The sequence below is a fragment of the Phaseolus vulgaris genome, chromosome 8 (assembly GCF_000499845.2).
Source record: "Phaseolus vulgaris cultivar G19833 chromosome 8, P. vulgaris v2.0, whole genome shotgun sequence".
Lineage (NCBI taxonomy): Eukaryota > Viridiplantae > Streptophyta > Magnoliopsida > Fabales > Fabaceae > Phaseolus > Phaseolus vulgaris.
Genome location: NC_023752.2, coordinates 7,830,905 through 7,846,755, shown reverse-complemented (window position 1 = coordinate 7,846,755; position 15,851 = coordinate 7,830,905). Strand labels below are relative to the sequence as shown.

Sequence of the window (15,851 nt, the reverse complement as noted above, 5' to 3'; positions counted from 1 at the left end):
TTAAATAGTTTCTAAATTGGTATCTAATTAGCTACCAAGATTTTAACTACCCATTATTTAGATTCTAAATTTGGTAGTAAAAACATTGATTGCTAATTAGATACCAATTTAAAAACTATTTAACAATAATAGAAACTAATTTTTTTTAGTCTCTAAAATGGTTTCTAATTTAGTCAATATAACAACTAATTATTTTTTGTTTCTAAAAATTGGTTTCTATTTTATGATTTTAGTGTAGTGTAAGTTTAAAAGACAACCGAAAAACTCATTTAATATTTTTTTAACTGTAAAAAGTAATGCGATAATTCATAAAAAAAAATAGATTAATGTGAGAGTATGTAGTTGTTTGCTACAAAGCTTGTGATTGCTAAAAGCTAAGTAGGTTAACGATCTCTCTCTATCTCTGTATTTAGATTTTGTGAAGGTTTTTCATATTCACAACAACCAAATGAAGGGGACAAAGTAGTACAGTGATATCATAACCAAATGTCACAACACCTTGACTCAATGAGAATGGAGCCACATGTCATGATACAAAATTGAATTTGCTTAAACAACAAAAGACAACAAATTGTTCTATTTGCAGAACAGGTTTGTTCTAACTACAACAACATCACTTTGAATTGGAGTAATTCATGTGACACACATGTTTCATATTTACATCCGAGGATAAATACAACGACACTCAAGGCAAAAAAACATGCAGAACAATGGTTGTGACTTGAAAGGACAAAGGGCACAACAAGAAGAATAAGAAAACAGTCACTGCTTGTATTCGGGAAGTGAATCATTGATGGCAACAACCTTCTTCTGCAGCTCTGGCTTGTTGGCTCCTACAAGTTTGTCAAGTTGTCGTCCCTCTTTAAGAAAGAAGAAAGTTGGTGTAGCTTTGATGTCCCATGAAGTGCTGAACTCCTGCAACATATGCAATGAAATCACACCCATGTTCAATAAAATGCCTCCAGGAACAAACTAAATGCTCATCAAACAATCTTTACTACCCCCACATACATAAATTCATCAAAACTAATGAAACTAATTCCTTTTAGTTAATAAATATATAAATTTGAACTTTATTGCTTATAAAATCTGAAATTTATACCTAACTCAGCATCACAAAACAGGTTTGTAATGTTAAATTTTCACTCAGTTGTATATCATAATCTGGTTATATATCTCTAGTCTATGTAAACTCTCACACAATTCAAAAAATACTTATAGAATTAGATAATTTGATCAGCTATAATATTCATACAGACTTTGTTATTTAGATCAATGTTAAGAACACCCTCTTTTAAGTACATATTTTGTTATTAGTTGAGATTTATCAGATATCACAATATTTGTCTGTAACTTTTCTATTTTGTAACTGGTTTTCCTTAAGTACAGAGCACTAACGTCTTTATTATTAATAATCCAATAAATGCATTCACTTTTATGAGCAATGGTAGATGTCTCATACACTTCACAATAAAGTAAAGGCATAAAAGAAAATTACCAATTAAAAACACATTTGAAATTGGTTTTATGTTTCTTACAAGACAAAAAAATCTCATTTGTATCGTATATAAAGCACCATGTTAGTATGTACTGTGTCCTACTTCAAGTTGAAGGAATGTGTTTGCTTCAGGTGGCACTTGAGTTTATATTTTGAGGGGAATACTACTGGTTGATATAAAAAGAAATTGTGAAGTAATGCTACATATAACTGCAGTACTTACAGTTAGTTCATCCACATCAACTAACAAGAACATCATGGATGTGTATTTCTCAGATAACTCGCAGTAATATGGCGCAATCACCTTACAAGGACCACACCATGTTGCACTGAAATTCGCAATCACCTGTAGAACGTGATTATGGTGTTAATTATTGTACCAGAGCAAACAAATTAGGCAAATACTAAATGATGTCTCAAGGGAATAGATTAAAGAAACAAAAATGGAAAGTTTTTTATTGAAAAGGAAAACATATCATTTATTAGAAATATTAAAGTCGTTTCATATAGATCCCACATGAACTAGTATCAAATTATGATATTTATGTAAGTGCAAACCTCATCTTAATAAGCTAATTTTATGGTATTGATTTAGACTTAAATTTTACTTTCTTCATATAGTATAGAACATATCAATGACTTATCTTAGTAATTCGCTATCGGATCTCTTCTATTTTCACTCTTCATATCCTCAGCGTGAGAGAGTTTTATAAAGTTGAGTTAAACTTAAATTTCACTTTCTTAAGACAAACTATGGTAAGGTACTGGGTTCATCCAAACAACACAGCAAAATAGAAATAGGTCTTAAATGTTACTGTCCTAGTACAGAGTAAAAAGAATGGAAAACTTACAATTTTGCCATCCCTCCTTGCTTCTTCCAAATATTGGTCCCAAGCTTCTTTGGTGGTAATAAGTTTCACTTTGCCACCAGCAAACTCCACATCATGATCAGAATCACTATCCTTAGCTTGAGACTAAAAGCGTTAGAAACATGAATCTTCTCAGTCAACTTTCTAATCAATGAACAATGTGGACTCATATATATCTTGAAGTTCTAGAAGCATTGAGGCTGCAGAAAGTCGACAAAGCTAACACATTTTTTTACACTTAAAAGCTCTTTTTGGTTGTTCTTTCTGGCAGCCAGTAGCTGGGAGAAACAGAAAAGCTGGGGCTAAAGGCTGACAGAAGAAACATACTTCTAGTTACGGATGGAGTACAATCACATCATACTGACTTAATAATAGGGTTTTCATAAGCCAAAAACGCTGCAATATAACAGAAAAGCAGGAATAGGGTTGTGGAAAAGAGACATTTCAAAATAACCCTTTGTTAAAGATTATCCCTTTATCACCTCCAAAAGACGAAGATTGGGAGGGAGAGAGGAGGAGAAAGTGAAGAAAATGAGAAAGAAAGTTGCAAAATAGAAAATTAGGTCTTAAATTATTTGCCTTTAACATGATCTGTATTACCTTACCAGTATATACTTAAAGATTTATTTTCGTTATTTGAATGATAAAACATCGCTTGATATTCAGATACTTCAGAGCAGCTGCATACATAAAATAATTATCAATTTATAATTTTTCCATAACTCTCAATAGTATGTTAGATCCTGTTATATTCGTTTCTCTATTCTTGTTCCATCACTGTTCAGTCTATCTGCTACAAATTACAATACAATTCACATGAACAACGGCATCCAGACACAAAGCCACTGTAAAAACCTCTCAGTTCAAAATTACAAACAACAGCCTTTCATTATGCCATCCAGGTAAACACTATCAATGAGAAAACACCCTACACACTTTGCAGGAAATGTATTTGGTTTTAAGAGACTGCTATCTGTAGAACAAAGCAAATTAAAGAATATGATTGATGTATCAAACATTCTCACCTTAGCCACGCAATTCCCCATTTAACTGTTTGAGAGCCTCACACTTGTGAACTTTAATGGATGGAAGTCTGAAAGAAAAATGACAATCAATGTCAGCAGATAAAACTTCACTTAGTCCACCAAAACAATAGCCAAGTCACAGGTTGAGCAATAAATGTATGCAACACCCCATTAATGGAGTATCCATCGTCCTCCAAATTACACCCAGACCACACAGGTAAAGCACAAATCAAGCAGCATAAGAAAATATGCACTTCTATAAATGTTCACTGAACCAAATATCAGAATTCCTAGCGTACATTTCCATAAACCACACACAACTACAGGACAAAAAAAGGTGAAATCTGATAATACATAAATCAGACGAGGCAAAATATGCAGGGCATGGAAATTATTTCACTCTTCAAACATTATTCCAATCTCAACACTTGTCAAGTTGAGGCAGAGAGCAAGAAAACCTCCAGTCCTCCACAATCACAAGAAGATTAGAGTTTGTTCTGTAGAAGCCAATACGAAAATGAGAAGAATATGAATGCACAATTAGCCTAGCAGGAATGCCAAACCAGAACCTTCCAAAACTGCAAAGCAGAGTAAACAAACTCTCATCAAGTCCCAATATTTAGACTCTTTCTCGGAAAATTGATTTTTGTTAAAACCCAAAAGAACAGAAAGAAACAATTCGGGAATCACGTCACAACCAAATTTTCTATACCTGTAAAGTTAAAGTTGCAAGCTTTCCATAATTTCCCATACAACAAAGACAACCCCATCAAAAATAAAAACAAAGAATATATATAATTGAATGAAAAGTCACAATTACACCACCTCAAAAAGATGGGATTGCTTAATGAGGAATAAGGGTCAATTCAATGATGAGAGATAAATCATACCCAATTAGCAAAAATTGAACTGAAAGGAGTAAGTGATTGTGAAACAACACAAAAGTGCTACTACTACACCTCGGATTCGGAGAAGATAAGGAAAGAGCTATCGCGGTTTTGCGTGAAAAGCAAAGATTTTGGTGTTGGTTTAAACAGAATAGTAACACTAATAAAAGGGGTATTGAGACAGAAGCTGTTTATAAATTATATATATAAGCAAATCATTTTGAAATGGACTCTGATGTGATGAATCATAAAGCCTCCAACTTGGAGAATGCACAAACTTGTTTATTATATTACCATAAATCCCTTGAAGCCACCTAAGGTTACAAAGTAACCATTCATCCTTAAAATCTCAGAACTACAGTTTCACTCACCAGAGATACTCTTACAATGGTTGACTCAACTGACATGGATTATGCTTATTTAATCACTAATTTCACCCTCAAATTTAGGGTTCAATCAATATAACTATTTTCATCTTATTAAAATTATTATTAAGAATTCTATTAATATAACAATAAATTTAACATTTTTTTTGCTTGAAAACTTTGTTCACCAATAATATAAAAGTATAAAAATTATTGTGACTTAAGTAATTTGATATATTAATTTTCAAAAAATTTAGTAATAATGAAATTGTGTCAATATATATCACATTTATACGACTTATTTATTCTAATATTTTTAAAATTCTATTTATTTTGATAATTTATTATTGTTGTTTTTTTATGACAAATGGTTGTTGTTATTTAAGGTATCAGTCATAAAATAATTAACATAATAATGACTAACATGAAAGTTTTATATAAAAAAAATTATTATTGTTAAAAAAAATCTTCTTTAAAAATGTGTTAAATATTGGGAAAAAATGTTGTATATGTAATGGTTTTATCAACTCAAGCAAAATTGTAATGTACTTTATAAAAATTAAAAATAATAATCTTATTTAGAACAATATTTTTTTAAGCCTAAGCTTGATTTTAACCCTGACCAGGTTCAATCAATTCCTTATGTAAGTCTCTTCAAACTTGACAAGCAAATTTTGCTTTCTTCAGCTGCCAAAGTTTGAGATGAGTTAATATATTTATAATAGTTGAACAAAAAGGAAAAACATTATGATAATCACAAAAAAGTACTGAAGGAACCTTTTCTCTCAACCTGATTTTGACAGATCAACTCCTCCACTGCATATGTACTACCGACTCACGCATTTATTAACTTTTTATGAACTAAAATCAATTTCTTATAAACTAATTTACGAAATTCTCTAATATAATTAATCACTGTTTTCTTTTTAATCACTGTTTGGTGCACCTCTCGATCGGTTATTTTAGTATTTAATTTTTGTTCTTACTTTTTTTTTTCCTTCTCATGGGACACAGGTTCAGATGATACTTACAGAGATAAATAATTACGTACCTGATTTTTTGAATTTGCGTTATTTATATTTTCTTAATGGATCTTTGTTAGTAGACCAAATTAATAAATTAATTTATGTTTAGAGTTGTACTAAGTAACCTTTAATTATGAATTAACCGTGTTGACTTGGTCAACTCATGACTCGTCACTATGAGTTGATCGGTTGCGTGCTACCTTGCAGCCTTCGTTATCATGGAGAGAGTGTGATCAGACGATCCATAATATTGACCGAATCTAGGTGACTGTCTAAGTGTGCCCGTATAAATATGTATGTAAATTAATTCAAATTATATATTTGTGAATTTTTTAAACTATTTTAAAGGTTTTATTGAGCTTTTATGATTTATTTCTATTTTTCTTCGCATGGCCGGTTTTTCTGTTGAAAAATTCATTTGCACTGTGCTTTGGTACGTTTAGACAGATTTCATTTTTTAGTGACATATATAACTATTTTTCTATTTTTTCATTTTAAATATCGTTTTTAGTGAGTTATTTCAAAATAGAGTTAATAATTTATAACTCACTTTGAAATATTAGTCTTAAATTCAAATTAACTTGTTAAAAGTTATTTTTTTAAAAGAGAATGCCACCAAAATCTAAGTTTTATATTTATATTAAAGCTGTTAATATAAATTTGGTACCAAAGATAGATTTAAAAAAACTATAAAATGGCTCACGCCAATCCTACAGCTTATATAAACTTAGTTTAGCTTATTTTTAAATTCTTTTATTTAATTTTATTATTTTTCATATATATATTCATGGGGGAAAAGTGTTCGTTGAAGATTTTCAATTGGTTCTTTAAACTATTTTTTTATATATATAAGTATTATGCAGTGTGTTTTTTGCATTAAATGAAATAAAATGGTTTAAGATTTAGGATTTAAAATTTATGTTAATTTAAAAAGTTAAAAAAAAAAAGCAAATTGATTGACTAATTAGTAAAAAAATAAATAAACATCATTTTATATTATTTAAAAAAATAAATAAATAAATGTTATAAGAACTCAATATAACAAATATTTTTAATAAGACTAAACTAAAGGTACTCATATTTATGAATTATTTGAAATTTAATTAATTATTTTTAAAAAACCATAATTATGTGTCTTACATGTTTATTCCTGCAATATAAATTATAAACCTGTGAAGATCTTGTTAAGATAAAGTTAAAAAAAAAATGGCACTCTGTAATTTCTATTGGATAATGTTAAATAAAAAAACATATCATTGCCAGAAAGATCTAATCGTATCTCAGAGTCTTTCAGAAAGTTTTGATTAATTAATTAAACAGAATATTAATTTGGAATATCTGAATAGATAACTAGAATCTTGGATTGTTTAAATATAGAACACAATATATCAGATTGTGACAGAAAAATAAGAAAAAAAATAGTGAGAGTCTGGCACATATGGATCAATGGAAAGTGCTTTCCACGTTTGTCAGAAGGAATTTTAAGCAAGAAAATAATTGCATGGTGAATGTAACCATTATTTTGAAACTTCAGTTTATGGAATTAAGCTAAAATATTTAAAAAATAAATAAATTAATTGGAATTTGAAGGAAACTTTATTTTTAAATATTTTTTTTAAAAAAATATTAAGTGTTTTTTGTTAATGAAAAATGAAAAGTGATTTTAAGTATTTGATTTTAAATCCAAACACAGCCTAACTTGTTGGTGGTGTTGTTGAGTAGTGGGCCAACACACGTTTTCTGATCTCAAGTATCAATGTTGAACTGTACTTTGAAATTTAATTACATATTTTAGGTATTTGATTAGACGAAACGTTATTCAATTGATTAATTGGAAACTATTATATAAATATCAACTTTCTCTTAATGTAATTATATATTCAACACTCCAATTTTGAATTAATTAAATTAAAATAACTTTACATCATGTGTTGCATGAAAAATTCAAGTTCATTAAATAATGAGTAAGATTTAAAGTAAATTTGACAGAGTTTTATTATTTTAAATAATAAATGTAGAGCTCGACTTTTTGCCGACATATATGTTTTTTTTCTGATAAAAATCAATAATAAATATTTTTCAATATTAAAGAATTAATTTAGCAGTTTTATCCTTGATTCTCAATAAATTTGAATACATATAATATTTTTTGGTTTATATTATATAAGTTAATTTTTTAAAACTTATTTTTTTAAAATATATTTATAGTTGGTCTTTCGATAGAAGAAAATGTTCATCTGAAATAGATTATCCGATATTTATGTATATAAAAAAAATATACTTAAATCAATAAAAACATAGAAAAAATGTAATATGTACATTAAGTAAAAGTGTATAAACGTGTTGAAAAAAATAAGATGTATTTCCTTAAAAATTTGTCCTTACTTAAAACTATATAAGTACATATTGTATGTAAAATTTATAATTAAAATAAATTTGAATATAATTTCAATGAAAAAATTTAAAAAAAAAATGAAAATTGTGTATTATTTTAACGGTGAAAAATATAATTTATATAATTTTGATGAAATAAATTTTCATTATTTATCAAAATTTTTCTCATTTATAGACGGACTTGGTTTATGAATTATTTTGTGAGTAAACTAAATTTTCTTTCTATGAAAAATGTTTAAATCACATTTTTTTCTCTAATATTTATATGAACAAATATTTTAATAGTAGTGAGTAATTATGAATGTCTCCCAAAAACTTTTAGTAGGTGGGAGTAATAATGAACATGTTTCTCAACGATAACTTTTTATATTATACAACTTTTTAGAGTCATCATAGTTCATTTTAAACACTTCATTGTCAATTTAATAATTATAAAGTTTATATATTGGTTTTTTAAAGATTTAAAATCTCAATAAATTTGACATAAAAAGGGTATTTGATAACTACTTTTGTTTCTTCAAAAGATAAGTTCAATAACTGATTTTCTAAAAGCTAATATAGTAGAGACTCAATATAAATGTTTATTTTATTTTTTTAAGAAAATATCACTTTTACAATTACGCAGTAAAAATGTACCCATTTACAATTATGATGTATGACACAAATGTAATTTTAAAATTGCTTTATTTTAATAAAAAAAATTCTCTCTTCAGTTATAATATGGTGCAAATTTCTCATCATATCATTACTTTTATTTTTTTTATAAAAAAATGCAAATATTTACTCTCATAATATACAAAAGCAAGTTATTAAATTTGGAAGTTTTAAAATTAAATCAAAAAATACTAACAAATGATCTCTAAATTACAAATCCAAGTCTTCATTCTTGAACACAAAAGTATTTTTAGAGTTGTTCTTATTTTGATTATGTATATTGACTTCATCCATGCTAAGAAATTAATTTTTTATTTCTATTTTTTAAAATACTTATCTCCTTAATATATTTTTTATTTTACATCTTCATTGAATATCAAATAATTATAATATATATTTTTTTTAAATTATTAGAATCTTAATGTATTGATTTATGGCCTATCATATCAACAAAAATTGAAGTGGACTTTTCTAGTTTATCTGTTAATTTAGAAGTCTATTTCTTTATTATTTTTTTTATTAATTAATGTAATATTCATTATAATCGAAGGCATCTATCATTTTCTTTATTTTTTAAAATGTGTTGTTCTTTCTAATTTTAATATTTATTATATTGCATGAAAATTAAGCTAATAAATAAAAGGTGTTGACAAAGATATTCTAATGTTACTACATTAAACTCTTCCACCTATGAAAACATAACAAAAACCAAAAAGTGGTTAAACTAAATTTATCATATTACTAATAATTGTCTTGAATAATATGAAAGTAGACATTCATATATACAATTTTAAATTAACTATATAGTTTTGTGTTTGTTTGAATAAATTAAAAATAAAAAAGAAAAGTGGTTTCAGCTTGATACTAATTATATGTATGAAAGAGAAAAATATATATATTTCATGAAAAAGAAAATTTAACTTCTGTAATAATTTGTATGATTATGAGTTGAGAGTGAAAGACAAAGAAATTTAGATACTAAAATAAGAGTAATATGATATGTATCATAACACAAGAGTATGATTAGGAATGGTAAGAGAACAAGGATAGAAAATAAGAATATCAAATAAAAATTGTTTAAAGCTATTATAAAAAAAAAGTAAAAACAATTAAAGTATAACGTAGAAATAAATTACAAAATTAAGAATCAAGAAAAAATTAAATGTATTTTAGTAATTTAAAATAAAATTGGGTAGGCATGAATATTAGGAGAATATGAGAACAAGGTGAATATCTATTCATCCTATCCAATTTAAAAGTTCAGATAAGAGTGATTTGTGATTTGTAAGTATATGATAGATGTGAAATGGATGAAATGAGTAGTGGAGAAAGGAGTGGTGGGAGACATTTAATTTTGGCAAGCTCGAATAATGAGTCCCACAAAAGAAACACAAACAAACTGTAATAATTTGAGGTACAAGACTGTTGTGCAAAGCTAAGTAACAAAAGTACCAATTTTCTGACAAACCAAAATCAGACCTTAATAAATCAAATGCTCTTTTTATTATTCATTAATAGTTGTGATACAATTTTCCATTTCCAAGTAATATATGGGGATTACAAATTAGACAGACAGTCATTTCATTTGGAGAAGTGTGAGAAATATACCCTACTTGTTTTCTTTGCCGGAGATCACATGCACTCAAAGTAAGATGCAAAGCGAAAAAGTTTAAAAGAATTTAAAATTACTATAGATGTAACTATGTTGTACCCGGCTCAAGTACACAACGCCTGGTTTACGAAATTGGTTTTATTTCTAAGGGAAATTTCCAAGTCTCTTTCTTAAACGTATTATTACAACACAACATTCCCTAGGCAGTACTAATGAGTAGTGCTTATTTGAAAATATCTAAGATAATGTTTGCAGATAGCGCCATCTAATCAGTTTATTTTGAAGAAATAATTAGTTTAAATTCAATGACTTTCAAAAACATATTTTGCAAAACAGACTACTTGAAAACGCTTTTCAGAACATAAAGGAAAACTTGTGCCACATCACTATTTCTACATTACTTGATAGAGAAAGTTACAACACAGCCATGACACAAATAACATCCTGTTCATGCGTTTGCATCATGATAAAACATCACAGTGGTTGAACATAGTTATTTTCTTTTATCAAATTAAGACACCGCCCTTCCCTATCCCTCATAACAGAAACATAATCTCACCCCAGAAAACAGGAAGAGAAAAGCAAACCCACAAAAGTATTCATAGATGCCAGCCATTCATTCAATATACAATATCTAAACACAAATCAGCCCATGGCATACTTCTGGGTCCAGCTGCGAGCAGTGGCCTCGTACTTGGCCCGGTCAGTTTTGTACATGTGAGCAATTTCCGGGACAAGTGGGTCATCAGGATTTGGATCAGTCAGCAATGAGCATATTGAAAGCAGTACCTGGCGTGACAAGCAAAACATAATAATTACAAAACCCATTATACCTTAGATTCCTCTCAATATCACTAACGATATCCATATGCAACAAATGATTATTTAAGATTCCTAGTAATCAATTACACAAAACGGTCCCTTGCTGGAGTGGCATGATTTTGATCCCTGCCAATGCTCTCCTCCCCCTCCCCAGGCCATACTAAGGACCTATTTGGGGTCTCGGGGACCCCTCCATTGGGACCAGCCAAAAGAGAGATTTAAAGACAGAATAAACGTTGATAGAATAAGACTCTAAACTCACCACGCTATAGTGACCATATTTCATCAGACAGAATTCACGATGATAAAAAAAACAGCACCACTCCCTAATTATGTTGCCAGGATGCAAAATAACCAGCCACAACTAAAAAACAATCTATCCATGGGCTGTACAAAATTACAATTACAAACTAGTAGAATGGGAGATTCTCAACTACTGATTATGCATTAGAATACAATTAAAACACAACTTTTGTTAGAAAACTTTGAATAATTCAAAAAAAACCTATAAAACACTACTTAGTTCTTGGCCCTCTACTCTTTTTGTCAGAAACTACCTATGGCAGTGACTCTATGACATCCCATGCACAGTGGTGGTGGTGGTGGTGGATGGAGACTAATAACCCTGCAGAGTAAAGCTTATCACAGATTTGATCTCAAGCTAATTTAAAATGGACAATTCAATGAAAGAGGGATTAATTAGAAATAGAGTGAAACTTTGGAAGCCATGCCAGTGATAGTATAATATGCAGAGGACACCAAGTGTTAACAGAGAAAGGGTTTAGAAAGATAAGTATGGTAATGAGGTTACCAATTATAAACATGAAGAGGAGGGAAACATTAACATACTGGTATACATTATATGAAAATGTGAAGCAATTAGTAACACATTTAATAAAGTTCACAGTAGTTGAATTGGGATCCATATCGTGGATCGGATTACCTAACTCAGGAATCCCAACTCAGATTGTAAGATCCATGATCATTAATAAAACATATGATATATAAAACAAAAAACATAATACACAAACTCACCACCAATGACTATAAAAATAATTCAAGGGGCATTTAACAATAACATACAGAAACATTTGAAAAATATATATACATATACATGAGCTTAAAAACAAACAAAGATGTAAGTGTGAGTGTGTGCACATACATGTATATTAGCATTTTAACATATAAAAATATGAATATATATATATATATGTGTGTGTGTGTGTGAGTGTGTGAGAGCATTTTGAAGTATAATAACTAATAGAGACATATAAGCTTCAAAACAAAGATACAAATAATAACAGCCAAAAGGATAAAATAAAATAGCTGCTGCTACACAAAAATAATAACAGCACAATAGTAACCAACCACCACTTGGATTTTTGGGAGATAGGATCAGCAGCTTACGTAGTCAGGAGACAGCAAGGGCCCAATAAAAGAGTAGCAGAGGAAAGAAAAAGAAATTGCAAATGCAAAAAAAACTGTAGAACATGAAAAAGGGAAAGAAGAGTGGATGAAGACCTAGAAAAATGAAAACCAGCAAATGGGCCACACTGGGTCTCATTGGCGGGGAAAAGCTAGGCACATTGATCACACGACTCAAACCAGTTTTGGAGCATAACCAGTTTCACAAGAAATGTGTTTCAGTAGCAGATCATGATTCTTGTAATTCAGAGTGCACAAACATGAGACATGCTAAATGACTCATATAGGCAGCAGTGAGAATTGATTAATTTCAATCATATTGCAAATTGAACAGTACAGATAACTATGATCTAGTCAACAACAGTGTTTTATTATCACGCCGTGTTAGAGTAAAGATTTTACACTATCTACCAATAGAAGTCATACATGTATGACTTCTAAAGTAGATCATATAAAAGTTACCAAGCATACAATGGCCATACATGACAGTCAGTATTGGTCCAATTTAACTTGAGGGTGGTTTAATTAACAATTTCAATTTCAATAAATACAAAATAAAACATCAGAACCCCACCAAACCCGCAGAAAAGGGGACTTCTTTACTAAAGTAATGAAAACAAAGGAATAAATTGTAGTGACTCTGTACAAAACTACAAATACTATTCAGTAGTTTCCTTTTGGTAATTTTCCCTCCAAATTTATAGTGTTTTCTGTAAGTTGGGATACGTTAATACCCTTATGCAATGGTCACAACTTGATTTGAGCCATGCTATTCAAATATCCATATGCTCACATTTTAAAACTAAAGGAAAAGCATACTGAACCTTGGAGATAGTGAGTGCAGGACTCCACTGCTCTTTCAGGATATCAAGACAAATGCTACCATTGCTATTGATGTTTGGGTGAAAGACCTTAGTCCTAAATGCAACCTGGTCAAGCCAAAAGGTGAGAAATTTACAACACACCTAAAAAACAACAAAGCCCCGAAAAATCCACAAGCGGACTTCACACATTACCTTAGGGGGCTTGAAAGGATAATCCGGAGGAAAATGGATAGTGACTAGGAATACACCTCCAGCATAAGGACTATCAGCAGGACCCATAATTGTTGCTTGCCAATGGAACATGTCCTCCGCTACTGGACCTGAAAAATAAACACTCCCCTTTGTAAATACTACAAAACACTTCAAACTCAACAACATAACACAGTTATAGAAACAGTCTGCAACTGCAATTGTGGTTGCAACATCTATTCGTGCGCGATGGCCTGCAGTATCAAGGAACACTACCACAACCCCAATTTAAAACCGATGCTTATTTTTCCTGCAACACAGACATAAGTTATCCTACTCTTTATTTACCTAAATTTACTTCACTCTAGCATGGTTAGTAACAGTCCACACGCATAATTTATGGGCTTTATATAAATTTATTTTATTTAACCCTTGAACAAACACAAACACAAACCCAGAAAAAAAAACGATACTTTTTCACGGCACAGCGAGAGGAGACAAAAAAAAACGTGGTGCGGGGAGTGAAATGAAGAAGAAAAAGAGATACCAGCGCTGCAAGAAGTTGGTGGGTCTTTCTGCAAGTCCTTGAGCTCCTTGAGGATGCGCTTGGAAGCCATGGTTGGGACGATAGACGTTCAGATCTGAAAGAGAAAGAGGATGAGAAAGAAACCCTAGAAATGTGAGTAAAAAATAATGAGGGAAAAATACAGAGAGAAGAAGAAAGAGACATGGTGTTGGTGTGATGCTGAGGTGGTTGGATGATCAGGAATGAGGGATAGATCGAAATGGAAGAGGAAGAGACGCAGCGTCAATCCCTCGCCTTCCCAATCCCAAACCCTCTCTCTCTCTCTCTCTGAAACTCTTCTCTCTCTTTCTCGCACACCAGTACCCACAAAATGGCCCTTTTTCGCTGAATATATACTCACACCAAATGACATATATACCCATTTCTTTTTCCTTTATTCCACTCTTTGTCCCCATATTTCCAACATAACATTTGGATATTTTGTTTTGATCGGAAGTAATCCAAAAAATAATATGTAAAAAAATTATAAATAATATGATAAGTGTGATTAAAATTATATTTTATTTTAATTAATAAAAAAGTGAGGCTATAAATTATCCCTATATTTAAAATTATTCAAAAATTATTTTTATTTATTTATAGATTATACTTATTTTTAATTCAAACATTGTTTTTGGTTAGTAGTTTTGGAAGAAATAAATTATCAGAACATTTACAATTTTCAAACAATTTATTTAATGTCATAAAATTGATAAATTAGTCAAAATATAAAATAAATATGGATATTAAATTATTTAATATTTTATTTAAATAAAAAATTGAAATATATACAATTTCTCAATAAAATATTTTTTTTGAAAATATGTTCAAGGGTTTAATTGAGAACTGGAACTGGCAATACATAGACTAGAAAAGTTGGCTTTTATATTGAGATGGTTTTTTTTTTAAAGATTTGAAAAAACATGTAGCTCCTAAAGTTTTGTCAATATTTCCATGGCGAAGAGAAAGAATAATAAAAATTGATTCTGAAATACTAAATTATCTTTGTTTTAAATTTCTTTTCATTAAAATATTTGTGTCGTTTAATATACAATTTTTTTTTAATTTAACTTTTTTGCATGCTCGACGTAAGAGAAAATATAACTTTACCTTTCTTTCTTTTAATTTCTCTTAGTAAATAATTAAAAGTCGTTTATTTTTACTTGTTTATTTTTATTTTCTTCATTTTAAATCAAACATATCATTACAAACAATAAATAAATAAAATCATTCTTATTTTATTTTGCATGTCAAGTTTGAATATTATTTTGAATTTATAGCATAGTATCTTTTTGTCTCTTGATGTGTAAATTAATTTTTTCTTACATATAAATTATACAAATTTAATACTTGGTTATTTTTCCATTTACCTTTCTTACACTTTTACTTAAATTCCTTAAATTTCTTATAACAAGAGAAAAGCAGTGTGAATATTTTATCATCAACTATTATTAGAGAAAAAGATAGTTACACAGCTTTAACTTTGGCAATTACCAAAATTGACATGTAAGTTAAAGGCATCAAATAATAATGTTTCGCTTGGTGAGTCATACGAAATTTTGTTTAAAAGTTTGAAGATTATGTTATGGTTTATTAGTATTGGTACGTTTAGACAATGATATTTGATCCATTTTATTTGGTGAGAGTGTTTAAGTAGTTAATGCTCTATTATACATTAATATTATTGGGTTGGAATC

At 29.3% G+C, this 15,851-nt stretch overlaps 2 protein-coding genes across 7 annotated transcripts; both read right to left on the bottom strand.

Annotated features, from left to right (window-relative positions):
• Positions 1-449: 449 nt before the first annotated feature.
• Positions 450-4,667, bottom strand: LOC137825974 (thioredoxin H9). Of its 6 annotated transcripts, none has more exons than XM_068631798.1 (6): positions 4,352-4,537; positions 3,851-3,970; positions 3,393-3,460; positions 2,350-2,472; positions 1,722-1,844; positions 450-915 (listed from the first exon to the last, which is right to left on the bottom strand). In XM_068631798.1, exons 3-6 carry the CDS (start codon positions 3,411-3,413, stop codon positions 763-765), a joined length of 420 nt encoding a protein of 139 aa, XP_068487899.1. In that variant the 5' UTR covers positions 3,414-3,460; positions 3,851-3,970; positions 4,352-4,537; the 3' UTR covers positions 450-762. The 6 variants fall into 6 exon arrangements, with proteins under 6 accessions (XP_068487899.1, XP_068487897.1, XP_068487900.1 ...); XM_068631796.1 differs by lacking the exon at positions 4,352-4,537 and adding an exon at positions 4,105-4,255; XM_068631799.1 differs by lacking the exons at positions 3,851-3,970; positions 4,352-4,537 and adding an exon at positions 4,574-4,667.
• A 6,024-nt stretch (positions 4,668-10,691) lies between these two features.
• Positions 10,692-14,501, bottom strand: LOC137827186 (ubiquitin-conjugating enzyme E2 28). The gene is made up of 5 exons (XM_068633414.1): positions 14,318-14,501; positions 14,137-14,230; positions 13,593-13,720; positions 13,401-13,505; positions 10,692-11,118 (listed from the first exon to the last, which is right to left on the bottom strand). The coding sequence occupies exons 2-5, from the start codon at positions 14,204-14,206 to the stop codon at positions 10,975-10,977; spliced, it is 447 nt and encodes a 148-aa protein (XP_068489515.1). The 5' UTR covers positions 14,207-14,230; positions 14,318-14,501; the 3' UTR covers positions 10,692-10,974.
• Between the last annotated feature and the right edge of the window lie 1,350 nt (positions 14,502-15,851).